We start from the raw sequence: 27,448 nt of genomic DNA on the forward strand, positions 1-27,448 counted from the left end.
CAATGTGTTAAATCCCCAGCAACAAGACTGAACTTTTAACCCTGGACCATTAACACACTGCTTGGAGTATGTGCTACTTAAATTAGGCGTGTTAAAGTGACTACGAGGAGAGGAACATTGAACAAATGTTGTAAAAAATACATGCACACACACTCAAAGCGGCGATGGAGTGACTCAGTAAACGGGGAATTGGCTATAAATAGAGGGAACATGTTTCTCATAACATTGGAGCTTCACAAAGGAAGGATTTCTTAGTTAGCCAGTTAACTTAAGCCCAAAGTCAAGTTTGTTGATTAACAGAAGAGCCACACTTCCATACCAAAGTTTGGAATCACTTGTATGGTCGTATTTATAATTGCTGCGACCTTATTCAATAATAACTAATACAATATAGATTCAAATGTTATAAACGGCATAATAAATATTTGTATTATGAGTTCACTCTTGATGCTCTACAGTTTTTTTTTTCCAGTAACTGGAATCACCTACAGGCCTTTTCATTATTCTTTGCACATCTAACATTTCCCCATTATTTACACCTTGTGAAGTGGTACTCATCATATTAAAATCATTTTATGTATCTATACAATATGGCCAAAAGTATGTGGACATACTAATTATCGAGTGCAGGTGTTTTAGCCACACCCATTGCAACAGCTGTATAAAATCAAGCACATAGCCATGCAATCACCAAAGACAAACACTGACAGTAGAATAGGTTGTACAGAAGAGCTCAGTGACTTTAAACATGGTACTGTCACAGGATGCCACCTTTGCCCCAAGTCAGTTTGTGAAAATTCTGCCCTGCTAGATCTGCCCTGGTCAACTGTAATTTTAGTCTCAATTCACTCCATATTACTATTTATGGTTCTAATGGGATGTCCAACAAGCTTATACAGGTGTAATAGTCATGTGTCCACATACTTTTGGCCATAAGTCAATAACTCTGTCACAGATTGTCAGCAGTAACAACACTCCACATCACTTCACTGTGAATGAACAGCTAAACAGCAGTTTGGCAGTAAATGGTATGGATGTTTCACAACAGTACACCAAAGTCATGACATAGGTTTAATTTTAAATTTTTAAAAAATAAAACTTTGCACATAACTGTACTTTTTTTTACTTTTTTACTATTGTTTTTAGGGTATTTCTACGTATTCAGTGTATTTGATATATATATATATATTATATATATATATATATATATATATATATCTCTATTTTTCTCTAAGATTATATTTGGCGAATGGAGGAACAGCAAAGTAAGAACTTCATTGTACAGTGCAACTGCCTGTTTCTGCTGTGCATATGACAATAAAACTCTTGAATCTTGAATCTTTACTGCTTTGTGAAATAACCTCCAGGGCAAATAAACCCATCAAACAGGACAACGTATTGCTAGGTTTGTGTTCTGTCATCAGGAAGGTCATGATTGACCATTTCCTCACCAGTGCAAAGTCCTTGTTGAGAATCATCTGCTCCATCAGTGACGACTCGTTGTGAAAGAGATGAGGCTGCATGTGACTCCACATGTGAGGAAACCACCAGAACTCATCCACGTACTTCAGCAGGAGATCATCCCCTTCATCTTCCTCCTGCGTGCCTAAATACCCACGCAAAAACACACAGTCGTCAACATTCACCAACACATTTCAACAAGTGATTCAATGCAGTTTCACTGAAAAAAGTGTTCCAAACAATATTGTCAGCAGTCCCACAGTGAAAACTGACCGTCCAGAATATTAAACTGCTTTGATTACAATACACTTCGGTAACATCCTGTCTTGCCCTGTCCTTGTTTTTCTCTGTTTCAGCCTTTGTTTTCTTGTTCCATGTGCTTAAGTTTTCCTAGGCCATGTGCTTTTGTTGTTGTTCTGGTGTTTGTCTCCTCCCTGGTCCTGCCTCCATCTTGTCATCTGTTTCACCTGTCCATTGTCTGTAGCCCTCTCTCATTAGTCCCAGGTGTTTCTGGTTTGTTCCAGGTGTATTTATAACCTTGGTTGTGTGCTTTGTGTTTGCTTAGTGTTTTGGTTGGTCAGACCCTGATCTGTTATCTTACCAGTTTCTTTCATGTCCATGTGTCTTTTGTTTTCTCTCTGTCAAAGTATTTTGTTTTTAGTGATCCTTATTTGTTTAGTCATTTTTATAATTTCATTTCATTTCAAAAAGGTTAAATAATCTTCCTCTTATATGACCCTCCTCACACACATACACACAGAACACAGTTTAAAACCGCCTTCCTCCTGTACGCCACTCGATGTGCATAAACTCAAGATCGTGTGTGGGAAACTTCTAATGAAAAACATCAAATGAATCAAAAATAGTAAAACTTTACCACGGAAAAGGCAGAGCAACTTCCGCGTTGCCATGCCACCAGTTCTGTTGCCATGCCAATCGGGCCAGGATCGACCGTTTGTTGGCAGACTTGCATATCACGCTCTGATCATGTCAGTGTACGAACAGTTTTTTCTCGCTCAAACACGCATACCAACCTGTGTGGAAAAACTTCCCCGAGAAGCCCAGATTAAAGGTGAAGTTTGAAATTTGAGTCCGCAGCATGTTCTGTGTCTCCAGAAGAGCCTGGGGAGAAAACGAAATTAAAACGATTAATTTGAGATTACAAATTATTCTTTCAAGATTACACACTGCAGATGGCTTAATCCATGGTTACTTATTAACAGATTACATATAAACAGAGCAGATGTCATATAACATCCGCCTGAATTTTGATAGCATAAAATGTAGCACGTTTATCCCACCATAGACATGGTAAATTTTATGCTACTGAATTATGTCTTTTCATTTAAGTGACTATGTTCCACCCACAAACGTGTTCATCCAGGTTGATTAAACTTCAAAGGACACTGGCAAAAGTCCTGTTCAACTTAATGAGAAACAGTAGCGCGTCCACACTTTGTCCTATGAGCAAGAGAGCATTCAAATGTGGTATCACATCCTGTAATAAAGCCTTCAGGATGTCCATAATGGAAATGTCAAGTCTGCACATTAAGTCAAAACTTAAACAAACTGCGGATTTATCGGCTAATAGTTCAGTGCTTCAACTGCAAAACGGGTTGTGCTTCGGACCCCTTCCCTGAGCCGATGAATCTGTTGATCGCAAGCGCATTAAAAGATTATTCAAAGAGAACTCGGTCAAAACTTGGTTCTGTACCATTTCTATTGGTCCATTCATCACAAAATGCTCACACAATGTAAAGGGCAGCTGCTGTGTTCAAATGATGTAGAAAAAAAAGAAGGAATGGACGTGCAAATGTCTAGGTGCCCCCAGTAAAGTTGTATGTCTTATTGATTTTATAAGTGAAAATATGTTAACACATCCTCTACAAAGAGCAGACCTCTACATATTTAATACACAACTGCTGCACAATTACAGGGTTGCTGCACAATTTTTACAATCATACTTAATGCTGTTTATTACCTTTTTAAGATCTCAACAGAGAAAAAATAACAGTGCACAAAAGCTCAAATATGGCAAGTATTAACATCCGTTTTATTCAAATCAACTAGTTGTAAAAACATAAATATATGCTTTGAGATTGCATGATCCTTACCAATTTTTCTCAGCATGTTTGACTTTCAGTTTTGCTGTCCTCTTACGCTTCTTCAGTGGTCAGTTTCTGACCATAGGACTGCTGTTTGGCTGGGTGGTTTTGCTTTCTGGTTGTACTGAATTAGTTTAATGTATAATATCACATGTTCTTAAGGAATCATCTTACAATTTAAATAGGGATGTCCCGATTCAGCCCCCCGCCCTGCAATCAGACTGCAGTCCTTCAATATCGAGTATAAGATCATACTTAATCTAATCCAATTTTTGTGTTTTCATAGGTAACATGAAAAATAATGACAGCAGCACAATTTGACCCCAGCGTAGTTTACCTAAATTGTGCTGCTGTTATTACTTGAATGAATAAATATTACAGTAAAATTACATCATTTTTAGTGTGTGCATAGTGTGACAATCTGGACTGATGTTTAGATTTTTGGCTAATATTGTTTTTTTGACCTCCTTGATGATGTAGCTATCAGCTATTATGCACTAAAATCTCTGACATGAGCATAGTGGTAAACTCTGAAATGGAATATCTATTGTCTGTGTATTACTTATGTGAAATAACCATTTTATAATCTTATGAATTCCCTATGGTTTAATTTATCTTTGACGTGTGTGCAGCAGCTGCTCTATTCTCTAATTTTTGAACTCACCATTTCTGCTAACACTGAAAAACCGGTGAAGACATTCTCAAAGCCTAAAGTTTTTTTTCACATTTATTTTAAGACTTTATACGACCTTTTCAAGTTTCCGTAGGAATCCTGATTTATTGCTCAATGTACCATACCATGCATCGTGGCCTCTGCAAAGGTTATGGAACATTTTGTATTTGATCTTTTTCCCAATATGTTAAAAGGCAACTGTGCACTAATACTGGCCTTACACAAATCTGTGCCCTGTAGAGGGTGTGTTAACATCATTTGACCAGGGGTGTTCAAACTTTTGCATATAACTATAGTTTTGCCATGACAGCAACAAAACTGAAACAATATCAGTAATGTAAAGCGGACAACGTGCTTTATTTAATGAAATAACTTGCCTAGTGAAAATGCACAACACTTTCGCAAAACAATTTGTGTACAGTTAGTTCCTTATTAGGTTGTCCAACCTAGCAAGAGTAGCAATGAAAGAAAGGATGTGTGGACAGAGCCTGGATGGGTCACTGTCTTCAACCCTGCATACCCTTTCCATTTGAGTGTCTGACTCACTCCGCACGTGTAAAGGCAGATTTCACATTTGTGAAAAGATAAAAAGCACTTGTGATAACCCTGCTTTGGAGTCCATCAAGTCATTAGAGGGACAGGACATAATGTCCCAGTGGGGATTTGATAAAATGACCGTTCCTCTTCTTCACGGTTTGAACAGTTTCATTTCGCAGCATGAATCGGAGCACTCAATGTAACCACTTTGACAATTTAGCGACCTGGAAAGAGTGCTTAGCTTCTCAGAGGCAAGCAGAGTGATCTCACACCCGTCAATGTCCTCTAAACTCCGTATAATTCCTGAATTCAACAGGCGTGAGTATGTTGTCGTGGCCAAAGAAGAATTTGTCTGAGGTGGTCCCATTAGTATAAATTAACCCTCAGGGGTCCACAAACGTGTCCGCATGTCAAATTCGATATTTATTATACATGTTTCTCCATCTTTGTGATAATACAGCACAGAAATACAGTTCATTTCCTGAATCTGTAGAGTCACCCTTTCCATCCCCTTTTATTGCGAGACCATACGTGACTCACATCTGGAGCTATGAGTCTATGAAGAGGGGCTGAGATACACGTCAACTGCCTCTCACCATGTGTAATTTGTGCATTTGTGTGTCCGTCTATATGTTGTGTGAAACTGAAGGACTGACCCATCACATCAGAACCCTTTATTCTTCATTCAGACATCGGAGACACCTGTGAAAGAAGTTGCTGCAGTGGTATACAACGATTATAGAGCATTTTGACATTGACTGTTAACAGTGCTCTAAAACTAAGCGCAAACACAGTTTTATCTTCAGAACCTTTATCTTTAATCTTTAGAATTTCAGTAATTCTAAAGATCCTTAAAAGGTATGATTGTCTTTTAAATAAAAGAACAAATGCAGTTTTAGGAGCTTGTATGTTTTCTACAGAAGGTCTTAAAATGGAGAAGATATTGATACTGATCCTTTGTCTATTCCTTTATAAGGATACATTTTTAATGCAGAAGTCAGTGAAGGTACGGACACTTTCTAAAACTACACATATAATTTTAGGAGCTTTTTCAATTTAAGCTGAAGTCAATAGAAAGATTTTAGCGAAATTTTCTCTTATGTGCACCCATTGTAAATGACTTCCCACAATCCTTTTCAGTTCAAGTCCAACCCCAATTTCCCTAAAACAATACTTTGAGACTTACTGGAGTTCCTATAGATTAGGAATGAGCATGCTTGCAGTTCCAGGTACCAACATTCGATTTCTGAAGTCACTGTGTGAACTGAACTACACTTTACCACTGTGAAACGCCAGAGGGGGACCCTCAGGGCTGTTTAGGTCTTCGGAGAAGGCCTAATGATTTCTGGGAACAAAAAATTATGTTTGATTTTTAGTTCATTTTATTTAATAGAATCATGCTTGTATTTAAACTCTGACCTCTGATGGGGTTGTGCAGGTATCACAGTACTACTCTTGTTTCATTGTTATGTTTGGATAGGAAACAAAGGGGTCAAATTCTTGAAATGCCCAGCAGAAAAGAGACCAATCAGAAATTGTTTTTCTCCATGGTATTTAGGTAGATACAGCTAAACAGGCTCTCCTACTGGTTAGGACTTCAGGAGCTGATGAGAAGGTCTCATGCAGTAGAATAATCACCTGCATAATTAGGAAGTAATAGAAGAATCAACCAATCGGCTGCAAGCTTCCAGTAAAACATAGAATGTCATTTCAAACCTGTGACTATCTGTTTTTAATTTAGAACAGCCAAGAAAATGTTCATGCAAATTGTTATTAGCTTAGTTCAAATAAACAACTAGTATTCCATGGGGGCGCTAGCAGAATTTAGCATTATCACAGAGGTGGGTTTTTTCATTTTGACATTTACAGCTTGAATTGAAGGCCTAGCTTTAATAGTCATGGTTTGCTACTGCAAAAATACAAGCCTTAAAGCAAGCATGTTGCTAAGGACCTGATTGGGAAGTCAGAAGTAGTGCAATTGTATTACTAATTAGGCAAACTTCTCTAGCTGTCAGTGAGGGCCAGAAAAATGTTGGAACATCATCCACAAGAGAAAATACCTCGTATCGAAGAAGACAAGTCTTTATCAGTATCCAAAGCTGTACTGGTTAGCTGCAGTGTTAGCTCATCAAGACAAGACATAATAACACCAGTGCTGTCAGCTAAAAAGTAAGCTTACACCCCAGTGTAGGATTTGGCATTTGTTTGTTTGCTTTTTCCATCCCTGCAGTCAACCGAATATCCATTCATGAACTCTTACAGATACCTGAATATCAAAATTAGTCAGAATGCACATCCCTAACAGCACTTGCAGGATCAGGTGATTTACATTAAAATTGGAAGTGAGCGCTGCAGGGCTGGGTGCACCCATTGTACATGACTTCCCACAATCCTGTTCACTGTTTACAAACATGAAATCATGTGCAAAATACATGCACACTCTATGTGTGAGGGATCGGTAACAAGTGTGGGTAGGAGGTGGCGAGGTGACGGGGTTGTGCTTGTGAGTATACAAATAGGTGTGTGTGTGTGTGTGTGTGTGTGTGTGTGTGTATGTGTAAGCGAGAATCGGAGTGTGTGTGTGTGTGTGCGCGATCGATCTTCTCTCTATGAGTAATGGTATTTGGTGTTGGCAGGTGCCTCGGCAGCACAGCTCTAAAAAAACAGCCCCATATTTCCTGCCTTACACACCATGCAAATACAATCAATATCTTTCACCTGACTGTCAGCTTCTACTGTGTGTGTGTGTGTGTGGGTGTGTGTGTGTGTGTGTGTGTGTGTGTGTGTGTGTGTGTGGGTGTGTGTAAGTGTACGTGAGACGTCAGTATTTTCCAGGATGTATAGGAATATACAGTAGTCAGGAAGAGTCCAGACCTGGGGGGGGGCATGATATGATTTTATGATTAGAAAACAGTGTTAACACTTTATTTTAAGGAACAAACATTGGAGGGGTATTTAGGTCGTATTCTTTGTTCAATAAAATCTAAATTAAAAAGGTCTAAATGGTTTATTCACCATGAATTAAGCTTGCTGTGTTAGCACGTAAGTGTCTGTGTGAATATTCTATGTGAAAATCACAAATATCTGCATTAATAATCGTAATAATGCACAATAATCACTTCTATGCAAATTGTACTTAGCATGAAATAATCATTTAAATTCTCCTCTAATTAGTGTATAATTAGCATCATTTATTACTATAGGTTTGGTAGCATCAAGTGACTAGTTGTAGGCTAGAGGGTGCTAAACAAGTTTTCAGAGAGTCAAATAGCATTGACTGCAAAATTGACTCCATACAAATGTCCAGTTTACCTGCATTTGGTTGTTAAAACTGTTTTACTTGGAATGTGGAATACAAATTGAGATACTAAGAACTTGTTCTTGGGGTACCCCTGTAAAATGTACCCCACTAAAATGTGAGTCGGGAATCACCGGTGTATAAAATGTTGACGTTTTAGTGACTTACTGAACTGTTATTAGCTCTAAAGCAATAAATTAAATAAGCCAAAGCACTGACACGAGTTTAGACGATATTGATTCAAATCTGAGGAAGTGATGTCGAGCACCTGGCGTTGAAGGGACAGAAAGCCAAAATCAAACCTGGTCTGTGGTCTCTGGATATGTAGCATGACTGAAATTTAGCTTAGCGAGCGGACTACAGACCCAAACAGTGCCGTGCACCACACTACAGGTTTGATTCTGACTAACTGGTACTCTGATGACACAAATGTAGATGATAAAAACTAACATCTGAGAGATGAAAGTTGAGTGGTGGAGCGACAGAAAAACAAAACTGAATCTGTTCTGTGGTGTTTGAGAGTGGAGGGTTTTGGCTAAGCTAATGCTATAGCTTAGTAAGCACGCCAAGCATTCCACACATCACAGCACAGGCTCAGTTCCAGCTAACTGATGCTAAATGACACCCATTTAGAGGATAACTGAGAGTGCAGTGTCGAGTCACTGGTGTTAGAGTGAAAGCTGAAATTGAATGTGTTCTGTGGTGCGTGTAGCTCTTAGCCGTTGCTGAACTACTTTCATGCTACATTTTTTTTTAGTTTCTTTCTCCTTCTGATTTTCCTCTCCTTATATAATCACCTATCAATGAGCTCCCACACCACCAATTATTGAGCCCCTCTAAAATATAAATGGGTGGAATGTGTTTATTTAGTCATTCAGATGTGGAAAATAAATTTGACATGTCATAAAACTGATATGCCATCATACAGGTATCATTTTTAAATACTGCAGTAAATCTTATTACTATTTTGCCACCCCACCCTAACATATACTTGAGAAAAGTACCTAAGTACGGTAATAAAGCACATGTACTTTGTTACTGTCCACCACTGGAAGCACACATGGCACCGCAGGCCGTTCGCGCTGCTTCTGGTAGACTTAAAAGTCACATAAAGCTCAACATATTGCAGAGAACTGAAATCAGGTATTTGCCAGTAGAACACAACCACATTCTACAACCATGTTTTCTACACTGAACACTATCCATAATTGACGACATAAAAACCAGTCAATTCCAGTTTCAGTTGGGGGGTGGTGGTACCTGTGGTGGCCAATCAAATTTTTCAGAGGCCAGTGCCACCCCAGCTCCCTCCAGACACACCACTGTTCAGAAATGGGTGTGTTAGCCAATGTTGGCTATGTCATCAAGCCATTTCTCACTCAGCGCTGGGACTTGTGCTGACACCCACCCCCGCTACCACACACACACTCACACAGGACCCACGAGAGTAGCCGGAGTCATTCAATTACTCCGCTCCGAGTGTGACTGTTATTCCCAGAGACGTTCCTGATTTTAATTCCATTTATGCGTAACTAAACGATGTTTAAAATCACATTTAAATGATGAATTGAGATACACGCTCGCCGGTAATCTAATCAACCGCATGGTGTGTGTGTGCGCCTGGATCCGTGTGGGCGTGTGTGAGTGTTTTACATCGTAACTCAATAAAGCCACTTTTTGATTGAGAGCTCATTAATGCAAAATGATCTGTCTCTCGTGTGACTGACGGTTAATTTGATGTCTGCGGCAGAACGGGCGCCTGGCAAAGCCGCGCTTAGATTGGGTTAGGTACGTTTATGAATATTTATGGCTGGGTTACGCGTCTTATGAGAGGAGGGAGGGAGCGTTTTATATATATCTCAGAAAAACGACGGTGTAAAAGACAGCCAGTTCGGCTCAGTGTCAAACACCACACAGAAATACGGCATGACTACTGTTCTCTTCGATTTGCAGGGTATCTACTGACTGTGATGATCAACTGACACACTGTTCTGTTGAATGATTCTTTTAAGCGAGTCAAGCGAATCAATTTGCCATCACAAAACTTTGTTCATCTAAACAGGCTAGTTAACTTGCCTTTCACAATGCTTTCTGCTTCATTCTTAGAAAAAAAAATGACCCTAAATGGTTCTGAGCTTGGACTTACACGATGTGGGGAACCTGTAAACAGGTTCTTCATGCTCACACCTCATTTACAGAACTGGTTCTTTAAAGCTGCACTATGTAAGATAAGAAATCTTACCGCAGCATTAAAGAGCGATTTTTGCTTTTTTTGTTGTTAAAATTGAACAAAGTAGCATTGCTTTAAGTCGCCCTGTAATGCCATTTAAAAGTCAGAGGTATCGGGTTGGATTTCGTGAAAGCTTTTGGACCACATCATACATCTTTACGTATAACACACAAACACACACTCAAAAAGAAGGACCGGGTTGATGTTTAGTTCTCTCAAACACTGATTTGAATTATGGGTTAATAAGTGGCGTAACTGTATAAGCACTGACCCTACAATCCCTGGCAAAGCCACAGCTGTCCGTAGCTGGAGAGCATAACTGTCCTCTTCCTCTTTGTGGGTAGCATGGCTCTCGCTCTCCCCCCCATCACTCAGTGTGATGCTAGCCAACATGAGCGTCTCTTAGCTGACGTAACAGAATTGCCAGTTAGCAAGCTCGCTGAGCTGTCCAATGATGTTGTGTTAGCAGCAGTTTGAAAAGATGTGGTGGCACTACATGTGTCTCAGAGGAACCATGTGCTAGCCCTCACTCAGCTTGGTACCACAGTGTAATGGGGGAGCCCTCGGTAGTGGGTGGGAACTAGCTATGACTAACTAGACCTGTGAAGTCGTGTCATTCTGCAGTCGATGTTGTGCCCATATTAGGTCTTAGCTGAATTCTCAATGGACATAAATGGCTTTTTTTGAAAAACCTCTGCTATCGTACAAACCTGATACGCTGTTTTGCCGTACAAACATTTTGCCGTACAAACATTTTTCCTCCAAACGTTCTCTGAATAACAAAGTTGTTAAGGAACCAAAACACGACTGTTGTTACATACAACATTGATGCCCGAAGACTGGCAAGCCCACCAAAATACCCCATGCAAACCAGCAAGCTTTGTTAAATGTGGTAATTAAGTTGCCTTGGCAGTAGTAATGTACAGGTTAAGTAGCTGATGTCATTTATACAGTGTTTAACAGCAGACTTAGTTTCATCAACATTATTTTAATTAGCATTCATGCAGCATTAGTTTGTATTTCAACTGCTAAGCGACCTCACAATTCAGATGAGCCCGTGACATTCTTTAGTAAACTGTATGTAGGTCCAAATGTATCTGGTTTGGAACCGTTCTGTTTACCACAGGGAGTGATAGCGGCAATTTTCAGAAACACCATTCATTTCTCTCCAAGAAAATCAGCTTAGACCCAGACGTCCTAATATGGGCAGCATGCCATCTACAGAATGATGCCTGACTTTAGAGGTCTATTGGGGAGAAAACTGGGTAAAAATAAAAATAAAATTCTTGGCAGTAAGTTTTTGGTGTTTTTGCTTGTAAATAAGTGTCTGATTAGAATAAATACAAATAAACGTTAATGCAGTACAAAGAAACAAGGATGTTTGTTTTTTTTTTTAAAGAAAGGGATTGATATCTTGTGAGCTAATTAGAAGAACAAGAGTTTCTTTTTTCCTTGACACCACCAGCCATCGCATCGTTCTGTTAAATTCCATCACCAGCTGATTTAATTCCACAAAGTACTGATTAGCAAACACAGGTATTAGATGATACATACTGGACTGAGGAGATGTTTGGAGAAATGGTTAAACAAAACACTGGCATACAAAAATCACTACTAACAGTATCGTCTGCACAGTACTGTACATATAAAATCAATGATCATCTACTCACAAAACAAGCTAGCCAACCTGTTTCCCACAGCACTGGCTGGTGTTGTTAAGGTGAAATGTATCTCAACATTTACAACAGGCATTACATTTTTCATTTTAGCTGAATTCAGACTGTATTCAGATTTACCAGTATTGCTGTAAATACAGTTAAACAAGGTGTGCCTAGGGATGAGTGATATGGCAAAAATACAGTATCGTGATACTTCATGAAATGTTCACGATACACAATATGTCACTGACAAATAAGACCCAGTAAGGCCACATTTATAAAATACTAACTACAACTAAGATTATATTTCACATACTGCAGCGCACTAAATCCAATTATACAGGCTTAATTTTGCTCTGTTTTTGGACAGTGGACAGGCCTCAAGTACCAACGATATCCACGATATGCTCAGGAAAGTATACTGTGACATACTGCGACAATTTAGTACGATAAATATAATCATATTTCTCAGACATAGTGGTACCCAATTTTGGGCTTTCCAGCTAGGGGTGGGCAATTTAAATCATCATCATGATAAATTCTATCTCAATATGCTTTCTAAGTATATAATGGACATCACACTGCACATTTCATTTCAAACTGAGCAAAATTGGTCCTATTTAATTGGATTTAGTGCAGTGCAGAATGTAAAACGCTGAATAAAAATTATTGTACACAGTTTTTTGATACTATTTTAATAGTATGTGTAGCGCTCCTGGGCTTTTATGTCTATACCAACTTAAATCTCAAAAAAAAACAAAATATTGTAACATTAAACATTAAAGTGTCTCCAAGTATTGGAATATTACATTTTTGCCATACTGTCCACTCTCATTCCCAGTAGCTTAACCCTCAAAGCTTTCGCCCTTATATCGAACCCCAAAAATCATGTCAGTGCGTTTTCTGCCTAATTTTCGCCAAAGCTGTTAAAAATGGTATACAACATTGGGTTAACAATATTGGCCAATGTTATTAGGCTACAGTGATATATTGGCCATTTTTTGGATTGTCACTATTGGCCAGTATTATTAGGCTATAGTGATATATTGGCAGTTTTTTGGGGTCATCAATATTGGCCTATGTTATTAGGCTATAGTGATATATTGGCAGTTTTTTGGGGTCATCAATATTGGCCTATGTTATTAGGCTATAGTGATATATTGGCAGTTTTTTGGGGTCATCAATATTGGCCTATGTTATTAGGCTATAGTGATATATTGGCAGTTTTTGGGACCATCAATAGTGGCCAATGTTATCAGGCTATGATGATATATTGGCCATTTTTGGGTCATCAATATGGGTCAAAGTCATCAGATTATAGTGACATATCAGCTGTTTTTGGGTCATCAATATTGGCATTATATTTGTGGAGTCAATATTGGTCAATGTTATCAGGCTATTGTAATATACTGGCCAGTGCTGTCAGGCTATAGTGATATTTTGGCCGTTTTGTTGGGACATCAATATTGGCCACATTATCAGGCTATAGCGACATACTGGCTGTTTTTTTTGGGACGTCAAAATATTGGCTAATGTTATCGGGCTATAGTGATATATTGGCCACTTTTTGGGTCATCAATATTGGGTATATTTGGGGCATCAATATTGGCCAATGTTATCGAGCTATAGTGATAAATTGGCCACTTTTGGGTCATCATATTGGCCTATATTTGGGGCGTCAATATTGGCCAATGTTATCAGGCTATAGCGATGATGTGACGTATGTGGAAACAAGTGGACTTGAAAGAGCGACAAGAAACTCACAGAGAAAAGGAGGAGGTTGACAAGAAAGCGTGACTGATGGAGAGAGAGAGAGAAAGAAAGAGTATTTGATATTGTAGCGGATTGGGAATCTGACATTGCAGTAAAAACGAATGTAAAAAAGACAGGTGGGATGGGAGGGGGGAATGACAGGATTAGGAGAAAGAGAGAGAGAGAACCTGCAGCGAACGACAGAAAAAAAATGGAGCAGCCAGAGTGGAGAGCACTGGGATTTTTTATTTATTTATTTCACTGACATCAAATTTCCCTTTTCTCTCAAAACCCCTGACAAAGATTCACTCTTTCACGCGCACACACACACACTCTGTGACAGAGACGGTGAAAGAAGGGACCAAAATAACAACAGAAAGCCCGGACGCATCAGAAAAGTTGGAACGGGGGAAAGTTTTCCCGCCTCGTTTGGGGGCTGTGGTGCGACAGGCTCTTCTGCATGATAATGCAACCAGTTCAACAGCATTAAATATTCACCACTTTTATTTTAGTCAGCGCTGCCTTATATTGATTTGGGGAGTGTGCTGAGCGCCGATACTTCAAGGACGATGAAACATTAATGCGTTAATGTGAGAGAGAATCTGCTTATGAGCGCAGATATTATTGTATGTTCAGAGCTTTTTTCCCGTAAGCGTTGGGAGGGGCCTTGTGGAGAGGGAAAAGGGGGCGGGGCCAGATATCAAGGAACAGCTAGATTAAAAGCTAAAAATAAAAAAGGTAGATTGTATTTGAAAAGGAGTCCATTAATCTGCATGTCAGAAGCAAAGAATCAGAATGTTTCTATTTTTTTGTTTTTATTAAATGTCCTATGCAAAACGTGGCACTTTAAAATATACAGCACTGTGCAGAAGACCACCCTTTATTTATTTAATTTCCTGTCAAAATGGCCATTAAGTAAAAGTAATTATTTTTTTCAGGAGATATTTCTGAGGAGATTAGATATAAGATACTCCACTTAAAGAATACGGAAGAGGAACGTCAAAGGAAAGCAAGTGAAAAACAAGAGTTTCCAAAACAGAAGTTCAAAAATTATTAAAAAAATACAAAGAAAATGAGATTCCTAACAACCACCTGCAAAACCTGGTAGACCACCAAAACTGTCCCCATCAGATAAACAGCACTTAAAGCTATCATCTTTGAAAGAGAAGACAAACTGAAGCTCCACTCTTGATTCAGATCAGAAAAACATCTTTTTTTAAAAAATAACTAACTTTTAAAAACCTTTATACTGAAAATTAAATAAATAAAGATGATCTTTGAATTCTGCACAGAACAGTGTTACAATAAGTCATATTCTGAAATGTACTGCCAACATCTGACAAAATATTTCATTTTTAAGGGTGTGTTTGTGTTACAACAGAAGGATATGATCCACAAAATTCAGTTTGATACAATGCGGTCAATTCACTTAACAGATGTCAACATTGGTTGCATGTCAGTTATAATAAGAAATATGTAATTTGAGCAGGAGTATGTGTATAAAGGGGCAATGTGTTGTACATGTGATTGTGAGCGTGTGAGATTAGAAGGAAGTGTGTGTGTGTGTTGAAGGAAGTGTGTTTGTTTATGTGTGTGTGTGTGTTGGGGGATTGTGTGTGTGTGTGTGTTTGTATCTGTGTGTTGGGGATTGTGTGTGTGTGTGTGTATTAGGAAGTGTGTTAGTGTGTGTATATGTGTATATGTGTGTTGGGGGATTGTGTGTGTGTATTGTGGAACTGTGTGTGTGTAGAAGGAAGTGTGTGTATGCGTGTGTATATGTGTGTTGAGGGATTGTATGTGTGGTTGGCATCACTTCTGAAGCCTGCTGTGGTCCAGATGCTGAGTCTGGACACCAGCAAGTGCACCACATAAACGCACACACATACACACACACACACACACACACACACACAATTAATAAATGTATAAATTTAAAATGACATACTCATGTTAAAAATGCAATACCAAGTGTGTGAACAAGGTTATGTGGAGGTTAAGGTTTGTGTGTGTGTAGTGTGTGTGTGTGTGTAAGAGAGAGAGAGAGAGATGGAGAGAGAGAGAATAAAGCAGAGAATCAGCAGAAAAGGTTAACTGCAGTAATGGAGGAAATCCGACTGAGTGTGTGTGCCATAAACTGGGTCACACATCTCTTTTTCATGAACGGAAGTACCGTCTCCCACATTGTCACCACCCCCAATTCTCTCTTTGTCGCTGTGTCTCACTCTTCCTTCACGTCTCTCTCCCTCCTTCTGTCCTTTTTTATCTACATTACTGTGCAAAAGCCAGAGACCATCCTTCGTTTATTTCATTTACTGTCCAAACAGCCATTAAGTACAAGTTATCCATTTTTCAGGATATTTCTGAGGAGATCAGATATAAGATAATCCACTCACATAAGGAAAATGAGACTCCTAACAACCACCTGAAAGACTTGGTAGACCACCAACACTGTCTGCATCACATGAACAGCTTCATCTCTGAGAGAGAGGAGAATATCAAGCTCCACTCTTGATTCAGATCTCAAAAAATCCACAAGCGTTTCTGTCCACCCTTCCACTGTTAGAAGAGAACTCAGCACTATGAGTCTGAAAGGATGTGTAGCTGTCAAGAAGCCCTTACTGAGAAAAAGAAATGTTACAAATGAAACAAAGAAGCTACTGGTGTTCGCAGAACAATACACTGACCACCCCAGAGTCCAGACCTCAACATCACTGAATGTGTTTGATTACTTTAATTGTTAATAGCAGAAAATACAACCAACTTCTTAGACTGAACTTCAGAGGTGTGGAAAATATCCCTGCGGGTGTGACTGAAAGCTAGTCACCTGAAAAGAATAGAAGCTGGAACAAACTAAAAAGTATAGTAAAGTATAAAAAAATCACTAAATACTGAAACATTTGATTTTATATTTAGTTGTTGAGGCTTCTGTGTAATTGTATGCTAAATGTATTTTTTTCTGATGCTAAAAAAAGATCAACTAATGGCCAATTTGACTAGAAATGAAATAAATTATGGGGGTGGTCTCTGACTTTTGCATATAACAGTATCTCTTTTGCTCTCTACCTTTCTCTCCCTCACTGTCTTCCTCTATCACTCTCTATGTCTATGGCCTCTATGACCTCTTTCTCTCTCTGTCCTAAAGGAAGCATGATGGAAGAACAAGAAAGCTTGCTGAAATCTGTCTATTTGCAGTCATGTCATGCAAAAGAGGACACTCTCTTTCTCTCTCGTTCTCTCAGTGGTGGTTTACAACTCCTTCACTCGACTAAAAATAGAACTGACGTGATGTAATCCTTCTCTTGTTACATGTGAAAGTCTCACATCCAAAATGTTTGAAAAAATGCACTTGAATTACAGAGTTACAGCACCTAAACAAGAACAAGTACTTATAGGAATACTCCAGCATTTTTAACCCAGTCTCTATCTGCCATATCTTAATCGTACAATCATCCACCACGGAGAATAGTTTCAACATGTTTGCCTGTACTTAGAAAAAAAACAAAAACCTGTTGACTCTAAACATACTTATAAAAGTAGCCAATGGGCAGCTGCTGTATTCTGATAATAACCGCTTGAATTATGTAACTATATATAATACACTAATAAACCAAAACATTATGACCACCTGCCTAATATGCTGTTGGTTCTCCGTGTGCCACCAAAGCATCTCTCACCTGCCAAATCTACAAGACCTCTGAAGGTCCCCTGTAGTATCTGGTACCAGGTACCAAAGACATTAGTAACAGATCCTTCATGTCCTGCAAGTTGCCAGATATGTTCTTCCACCACATCCCACAGACGCTTGATCAGATTGAGATACAATTTTAAGGCCGAGGCAGCACCTTGAACTCTTCGGTACGTTCCTCATACCATTCCTGAACAGTGTGTGCAGTGGGGCCTGGTGCATTATCCTGCTGAAAGAGGCCACTGCCACAGAGAAACACCACTGCTATGAATGGGTCTACCTGGTCAGCAGCAATGTTTAAGTAGATGGCACGTATTAAATTGACATCCATATGAATGCCTGGACCCAGTGTTTCCCAGCAGAACATTGCCCAGAGCACCACACTCGCTCTACCGGCTTGTATGCTTCCCATAGTGCATCCTGGTGCCATCACTTCCCCAGGTAAATGGCGCATGCATACCCAGCCATCCACATGATATAAAAGACAGCAGCACTCATCAGATCAGGCAAACTTAGTCCATTAGTCTGGTTCCAGTGTTTACATGCCCATTGTAAGTGCTTTCAATTGTGGACAGGGGGTAGCATGGGCAATCTGAGCGGTCTGCAGCTGTGTAGCCCTAATCATCATTAGAATTCTGTGACTTGTCCCACAGTACCCCTAGACCAGACATTAGTAGTGGGAGCCCAAAACCCTGTTGTTGGTTCATGGTTTTGTCCCTCCTCGGACTGCTGTTGGTAGGCACTCACCACTGCTGACCAGAAGCCTTGCCGTTTTGAAGATGCTCTGAGTTGTCCAGTCTTCTGGACATAATAACTTGGCCCTTGTCAACGTTGCTCAGGTCTTTACACCTGACCAATTCTCCTGCATCCAACACGTCGACTACAATATCGGTCTATTTGTTTACCATCTTATATATCCCAGATCTTGACATGCACCACTGTTATGAGATAATCAACGTTATTTGCTTCATCTGTAAGTGGTCACACTGTTTTAGGTCACTGGTTTGTATTTAAAACTATAACCATTACATTATAACCATATGGGTCTTAGGACGAGACAAACCTGAGAGAATGTCTTACCAAAGCTGTTCCTGTGTTCCCAAGTTTTACCTCACTTTACAACGTTTTCTCAGTATCTTTCCTGGTTTTCTGGTATCCATGGCGATCAGAAGGAACTTACAGAAACTCCACTTTTTACTAATTTCTGTTATTTAATGCAATAATTACATGCATTGTAGATTGAAAGACTAGAAAGTAGACAGCAGAAGGTATTTTAAAAATGTTTTACTGATTATTTCAAGCTTTTTGCGAACATCAAATTATTAAATAACAAATAATATGCTGTAATTATATTGCAATTATGTTGTTAGGTTCATCATTTTTCAAATATGTGGCATTCTGAATGCTAATTTTATAGGGTGCAAACCCTACAATTTTCTATTTTATTTAGAATACATTATATTTTAATGTATTCTACTTATGTCCACTTATTATGTTTCTGGGTTTTTATGTATCAAATACAGTCATAATTTATTTTTACATGACTACTTTCCACCAACCCCTCTTTAACCCTTACAAATAAATGGGCTGTTTCTCAGGTCTGACTAGCTGTCCTATATTACACCTCATTTAAAAAGCAGTCTACTCTGAAACACTCTTTACAACTTCAGCATGAATGGGCGGAGCTATCATGACTGCTTTTTAGGCTATATTGACCGTATGGACTGAGTAGCAAACATTAAAAAAAGCAAAGGGAATTTAATTTTTTATGTTTTCTCTATGTGAAAACAAGGATTTCAAACTTTTGAACAGTTGAGTGTCTTTGAACAATTAATAAAGGTGTTTTGCATAAACTGACAGCTTTCTGCACCTGCCCATTGGCTCCTATTGTAAGTGTATATCAACTCGACAGACCTATTATTTTCTAAGAACAGAGAAACATGTCAATCATTGTCTGTAGGAGTCGACCCTCTGCTACAGATGCAGCAGATAGAGATGAAAGTATATGTTTAATAAAATATCAAACGTAAAACGAAATATTATATACGCACTACAATATATTACCTACTACATTCACTCCTCCCTCATACCTGCTTCTATCCAGCAATACAGCACATCGACCCACCATACATGCACCAGCCACGTTATCAGAATCCCCTACTTTCCAGCCTGACCTTGGTGTACGGTTAGACTCATCTGTTGATGCACAGTGTGTTAGCTCTGTCCTCTAGTTTAGCTTCAGATCACAGAACTGTTCTCGGCTGGATAGTCTTAATAAACTCAACTGGAAATATAAGTCTATGTAAAACTTGAATGGGCAATAAAAGTCTATGTATTTACACTAGATGTCCAAAAGTTTGTAGACACCTGCTCATCAATGATTCTTCAGAAGTCAAGGATATTAATAGGGAGTTTCTTCCTCCTTTGCTGCATTAACACCCTGTACTCTCCTGAGTAGGACCTTAGTAAGGTCAGGTACTGATGTTAGATGATTAGTTCTGGACCATAAACTGCTGTAAAATGTCGCTTTCTCAGACTTGAATGCAGCATCAGCTCCGCTTAACATCTATGCACTGTGTAAAAGTTCATCCATAAATACTGATACAGTCACCACTGTATCCATATCATGTGCTCATGTGCAGCCACCCCAGAGTGTCCTATTTTATTGACAATACTGTATTGTCATTGTATTGTATTTACTAAGAGAGGCACTAATTAGCGACACTCTACCAACACTTTTTGCTGGTGAAGTGGCCAGTTTACTGACTTGTCTACCAAGAACTTCAATGCAAATGAACAACTTCATGTGACCAGCGCAAAATAACCACGTATGCTTTTTATGAAAGCAGGAAAGGCAGGAAAAAGACTTTCCATCTAAATGTTTCAGGTTCAAAACTGTGACTGATTTGGTCAAAGTGATTACTTGTTGTCTTAAAAAAGAAGGCTGATTATTTTAATTCTCTTCTTGTTACTTCTTTTCTTGAGTGCCTTGCTATTCCTTTGCTGCTGTAGTACTGTGAACGTCCCCATTGTGGGACAAATAAACGATTATCTTATCTTAAAATAAGTGATTTGAAACATTTATTTTTGGCTAGTGGGACAGACTAAACTGAGTACATTTGGAAACCATGTGAGATTGTAAAATCTCCTACTTATGTGCTGTGCATCAAATAGCAACTCATAAAACACAGCATGTACAGATGCCAGAGCACACAGAAATTATGAAGGAAGCAGTAATGGTATTGTGTGATTGGGGGAGTCTCGACTAGTGGGTGGAAATGGAGACAACTAAATTGGGGAGAAAATTGGGGAGAAAATTGGGGAACCCCCTCCCCCCCAGAAACAAACAAACAAACAAACAAATAAATAAATGTTTGAAAAACTCTCTTTTCTCTCAGAGCTCAATGTTAGCCATGTTAGCACCTAAAATAAGACAAGCCTTTCTCAAGCGTAAACAGTGCAAAGTCAGTTTTTAATATCAGTCTTGGTGAGAGTAGGTGCTTCATTATAATAATCATAATTATAAGGCTTAAATCACAAAACATATTTTGACATATGTATGTATATATATATATATATATATATATATATATATATAGAGAGAGAGAGAGAGTGATATGTGTACATACATGCACGTATAGATAGACAGACTGATAATGAGAGCAAGATGAAATACTGCATGTGGTTTAATAAAGGAAGTTAATCAGATCGGCTGGTTTTTATTAGACTGCAGAGGAGGCAAATCATGTTTACAACACAGCAAACACAGCTGTGCATCAATTCATTACACACACACACACTCGCATGCACGAGGTCCTTCACCCCTGCTGAGGAGTAAAAGTGTGAGCGGCCTTTAGGAACACGCACAGCTAGAGGTGTAAACCTGTCACCCTTACTTTATTTTTCTTTATGTCTATAACTTCTTTCCCTGTTTTCATCCCTTGTTCCAATGACACATCTGTTCTTCATCTCCCGCATCCTCCTATCAGCTCCTATTCATCTCCATAGCGTCTCCCTCCCTCCCCTCCTCTCTCCTGTCCACCCTCTTTCTCTCCCATTCACACTCATTCTCTGTCTTCCTCTCTCCTGTCCACTCTCTCTCTCACTTATCTGGCTCTCTCTCATGTGCTGTTCTTCTTCCTTGCTTTCATTTCTCTTCTCTTCTCATTCTCTCTCTCATTTGATGTCTTTCTCTCTTTTCTTTCTTTTTTCTTTCTTTCTTTATGTATTTATTTCTATTCTCATTCTTTCTCTCCTTTGCTGTCTTTCTTTCTTTCTGTATTTATTTCTCTTCTCATTCTCTCTCTCAATTTCTGGACTTATCTCTTATTTGCTGGCTTTCTCTCTTTCTCTTTTTCTTTCTTTCTCTTCTCAGTCTCGCTCTCTCTCACTCTGGCATTCTCTCTCTCTATCTCTCATGCTCATTCCATCATTCTCTCTCTCTCTCTCTCTCTCTCTCTCTCTCTCTCTCTCTGTCGAGGCCGAGGCCGAGGCTGAGTGGACAGAGACAGAGACACATGTTAATGACCTCACTGTGCTGATCAATGCCCCACCAGGGAGAGACAGAGAGAGACAAAGAAAGACAGGAAGGAGGAGGGAAATGAGAGAGGCTGAAATATCTGAAATATCAGCATCAGATCACACCAATCAACACACATTTTAATGGATCAGTATTGGCCAGATAAGCTGACAAATTCTGACCACTCATTTACACTATTGTACTCCAACACACTCTAATGTCATATAGGTGATACAAACTGACACTGTCCACAACAATGAGACACACACACGTTAACAGGCAGTTTAAATCAGAGGTGTTTGTGGGATATGCAGGTGAATGTCATATAACAATCTTGAAACCACCAGGATTGTGTACATTCACCTCAAAACACACAATGATCTCCACGTATCTAGTCATTACTACCACAGTGAGTGAAATTTCAACACACCTCATAAGGCTTGCTGGCGAATTCTAAACAAACCCTTAAGGTGTTCTACAAATCACACCAGCACGACTGCTAGAAACACTTCTACCATTAAAAAGACAGAGTTTTACCATCGCCAGGCTTGTTAAGTGAGGCAGAAAAAGGTCAACATCATCCTAGAATCTTTATGTCCTTTATAATATCTGTGTACCACACAAAAATGGTCATTCCCACATGACTGCAGCAGCTGTGCTAACCATGATCAGGTCAATACACCGTTTACGCTAAACTACCCCAGTGGTGAGAACATCTGACTGAATGAATATAACTGAATTAATGCTAGCTACCAATAACTATCCTCCAACTAGCCTCACTAAATCAAAACTCAATCAGAACTCAATTTGCAGTGTTTGTGTGTTGTGCTATCTGCGCTTATTTGTAGCATACCGGCATAACGGTTCAGATGAAAGTCATACCTGAGGAGGAATTTCAACTGGAGTACAATCTACACGTCATATCATGCTAATAACATATACCATTCAGTTGGTTTCACAATGCAAAGGCTAAATAGCACCAAATTATATGCATGGGTGTTTATTTATTGGTCTGAAATTTTACAGGAATGCCTGCAGTCTGTTACTCTCACATTTTCCACCATGAAAACAGACAACAGAAAATAGAGATACATATCATATGTATTGTCTGTACTAAAAAACCTTATTTAATATCTGCACCTTTATGACTGGTTTACTGATTTGAATTAACCGATCAGGTCGCTGGTGCTTGGCCAACATACTTTCCGCAATGCATGTACCAAAATCAAAAGCATATCTTTGCTATTATTTTATTGCTTGTCTGTCATTATGAGCAGCAGCTTGTTTGTAAAGAGTAAAAGTAAAAGAGTTAAATGTTGGAACAGGCAGATTACGCAGACAGTACGGCGCTGATGTTCACGAAGAAAAGAGTACTCTGGTGTTGAATCCTCTCGTTTGGTTTACTACATCACTAAAAATAAAGAACTGAAACAAGGTTTTCTTAGAAGTGGACTGAGACCCACTATTTTTGTCGGACCACAGTTCAGTTGTTCGGTGCGGACCTGAATGCGACTGGAGAATTTACACATCAAAAAGGACAAAAGTAATGAAAACGTTCATTAGACCCACAACAAATAAGGATGTTCTGAAAGCGATTTTAGTTTAGCAGCAGTAAGAAATACGGATATTTTAAAAAATCTCCATAAACTGTGTGCATTAATTTTTGTGTATCATGGTAAAAAGCATTTTTACTGGCTTAGTGAGCTGCAGCTCCTCTCTCAGAGCACAAACGTACTCTTACTGTTTAAAAAATGTCCGGCCCCCTAGCTGAAATCGAGATATTGATTGGTTTTTGATTGGTGAGTGTTTTTAGCACTATGTGCAGTTTAGCGAGAGTGGAGATGACGTAAGCATTCTGAGCTCAATTAAAAAGTGGTGGGTTGTGACCCCAGCACTTTAAGAAAGTAGTGGGTCAAATGCTCGCTCGACCCAGTTGTTTCATTTTTAGCCTAACATGAACACCAGGTCACTGAGACCTGGTTGAGGAGCTGCCTGACTAGGTCAACTGCATCAGACAATAACAAGCTAATAACAAGCTATGCAACAAGCTGTGGATCAGCTGGTAATGAAGTATGAATGACTGTACTGTTTTTTAAATTCCAGCAGTGTCTGGTGGTCCGAGGAATGAGCGTATGAGATGCAAAAAGTTGTCTCCTTATATAAATTACCTGTTCCACCTTAAATGGTCCAGCAGTTACATTCAAGCACCTGTACAGATGCCAGAATGTGAATGCTGCACCACATAAAGTGGAACAGAAAACTGAAACAAAAAAAGCTGCTGAATAAAAAGCCAACTTCAGATTTGTTGAGATTCAGATATGACTCAACATTTAGCAGTGTGTGCAAGAAAGCAATATTAACTGAAGTTTATCTATTCAGTTTTTTTGGCAATAAAAATATTTACTTTGGTTGTTAAAATGGTTCTTCTTAAAAAGCTTCACTCATTCTGTATTGATGTATCGGTACAGCCCTAAGGGAGATGGAGGAAGACAGAAAGAAGAGATGGAAGAAGAAACCTGTTGAAAACACTGATGGATAACTGGAAACATCTGGACAAACCTGTCCCTGGAGAGCGAGAGAGAGAGACGCTGAGACTATAGCTTGTGTAGTCTCATTAAATAACAAGTTATTTTTCCCTAGCGCTGACACCGGCACCACACACACATACACGGCAATGGAGAGGCCATTTTTCCTCATTTACTACAAAATACAGCTACACTCAAAACAATGTCATCTTTCAAAATGCCATTCTGCAGGTGTGTGTGTGTGTGTGTGTGTGTGTGTGTGTGTGTGTGTGTGTGTGTGTGTGTGTGAGAAGGTGATGGATAGTGAGGTCTGATTTGTGCTGTACATGTCAGTGCAAGGATGAACAGCCAATTAAAATGCCAGCCTCAGTTTCTTCACTCATTCATGGTATAGTAGAGTGGGCTGCTAATATGCATACACACACACACACACACACAAGCATGCACGCCACGCTTGAGCCGACAGACTCTAGCATCAAGAATCGCCCATAGACTCAATCTACTGCGAAAGCCATGAAGTTAGACGATTTGAATATCTGTCCACGGCTTTAAGATGCACTACAGTAAATCACATTTGTCTCGTAATCTGCGGTTTCTTTTCATGTGTAGTCGATGTGTTATATCAGCACTAATATTCTGTCTGACATTCTGTGCAAGGCACTTTTTTTTAAACCACGGTTGTGCTTGCTAAACAGATAAAGCCGTGCTGCACGCTTCTGTGCACGAAACATCATTAAACCTTTATTAAACCAAGAACTATCAAATTATTGCAATAACTGGGTCATTCTACCATTGCGGTGGCAACTGAGATGCGACTGTTGATATGTAATATAGGCACACATGATAATATCTATATCATATCGGTATTAGCAGATTGTACAGATGTTCAAGACTGATATTTCAAATTGATGTTTGTTAAGGAATAAGCAGAATCTTCGGTTTTCAGGATACTGTGCTAAAATGTCTTCATTGTATTAACTTTACTGCATTTTTAGGCCTAAATAAATACGTTATACTTCTTAGTGAAGGCAGTGTGTCAGCACTGGCAGATATACATTAGACGAAAAACAATGGATATGAGCATCAGCCTACAATTCTCATACTGGTGCATTCCTAATTAAATTCATGTGTAAAATCTAGTTAGTCATATCAAACAGCATCAGTAAAGCTGTAACACTGCTGACTGTAACACCACTGACTATTGAAATCTGAGCTTTTCTAAAATACAGTCTACTGCCACTTCAGTTTCAGAATTACACTGGATGTAAAACATCACAAATACTGCATTTATGTTGTTACTTTAATGTCATTTTAGAATTACTTAATGTTTAATGAGTAACATCACTGACACAGCCGCCAAAATCGAGAACGAATTCTTACCCTTGACTGTTTTCAGATATTCATTCAAGGAATAATTTAAAAATGGGACAACATTTGTTACTAAAATAAAATGATGTTTATCCTTAAAATGTATTTGTAGGACAAAACAGGGTGAATAACAATTTTAAAACATTTTTACAGCTAAAATCAAAATCAAATCAATCAAAATTGTTGTTTTAAAAATAATCACAGCTGTTTTTCATGCAACATGGTCAAAATTCACTTAAACAAAAATGAAAAAAGGAGAACTTTTTATTGGATGATTCAGAAACAGAACAATAATAAACATAAATAACACTGCCACTGCGATGACAGAATGACCCAACTACCAAGCAAGAGCAAAGCTGGCTCACAAGCCTCTGAGCAAAAACACAAGCATGTGTATTTTCTCCAGTTTAAGCAGGCTTACCACTCTACCTTCAGTGCTGACACTAGCGCTGCATTGATATGGCAGTTGTGGGCCGATGCAGATATCTGTCATGTACACACCTGCTGATACAGAAACTGGGACTAAATCTAACTGGATTAGCTTTACAGAGAAATGTAGTCTTTATTTGTAAAGGGATACATATGCAGTGAAATAAAATGCAGGTATTTTGGCACAGTAGCCTAGCGTCACCTAAATGCTTTGCTACAATACATATGTCAACAAAAATTGGTCTGAAATATCAGTCAAATCTGAACAACTGACTGGTGTTGAGAGGTTCCCAGACTTTAGTACCCCAATCTCTCTCTTTTCGGAAAGCAGCTCCCTCTTGAGTTCTACTAAGCACCACGTCCCCCCAGGTCCCCACACTCGATACTACTGTCAAGCAGCCATTTTTTGAATATTCAAATAATCACGAACGTTTTAAAGAATCAAATACTAACAGGGTTTTTGGAATACAACTTAGATTCTCTCTCTTGTTACACATTCTCATATAAAAAACACAAGATGTCTGAACTCTAAGCGAAGTGAAAAACGTGTGTCCTAGGTTTTGTCCAAAGAAGGACGCACAGAAAGACTCTTGCACCTGGTGAGAAGCCCAATCTCACGTTCCCATTCTGAGTTCACTTCCAAAGGACCCTCAGCCAGAGCTAGCAAGTTAGCATGTTTATAAGGCACATACATTTCTACATATACCCTTGAGGGTCCTCCCAGAGTCGTCGATTGACAGCATTAATATGATATTGATTTAAATGTACGAAAGCACAGCTATAGCATTAAAAAGTACAACAAGTTCTCCTTCATTTCACACTGTACTTGTATAGATTTAATGGAATAAAACTGCCATCAGAAGTAACCGCACCAAATAAGCAGACTGAGACCCTCTGAGCAGGTCAGTCTCTATGGAATGAAATACTCGCTCTACACATTTTCCTGCACACATAAATTATTTTAGGTATTAATGCGCCAAACTTTCTCCGTTTTGTAATAGCAGTAAGCCACCTGGCGGTCACAGGGATTTCGCCCAACTTTGCGCCGTGCAAAACCACGGTAACACAGGGAGACACGTGGCTTATTGCTCTAATATCACAAGACACATAAGACATTAATAAAACCAATGAGACCAGATTTCAGGGGCATTATTACAGTTACTGTACGTCATAAAATCTGCCCAATATTTTGTGACCATTTACCTTTG

The 27,448-nt window shown here is 39.0% G+C and overlaps 1 protein-coding gene across 1 annotated transcript in view; it reads right to left on the bottom strand.

The window, feature by feature from the left end:
• Window positions 1-27,448, bottom strand: part of ndst3 (N-deacetylase/N-sulfotransferase (heparan glucosaminyl) 3) — a 193,987-nt gene that overhangs the window by 67,171 nt on the left and 99,368 nt on the right. The window contains exons 5-6 of the mRNA XM_036582931.1: window positions 2,496-2,583; window positions 1,452-1,606 (exon numbers count right to left, since the gene is read on the bottom strand). Of these exons, the coding sequence (XP_036438824.1) occupies window positions 1,452-1,606; window positions 2,496-2,583 (243 nt within the window). The remainder of the gene's footprint in view (window positions 1-1,451; window positions 1,607-2,495; window positions 2,584-27,448) is intronic.

This window comes from Colossoma macropomum, unplaced genomic scaffold, assembly GCF_904425465.1.
Source record: "Colossoma macropomum unplaced genomic scaffold, Colossoma_macropomum, whole genome shotgun sequence".
Classification (NCBI taxonomy): Eukaryota; Metazoa; Chordata; class Actinopteri; order Characiformes; family Serrasalmidae; genus Colossoma; species Colossoma macropomum.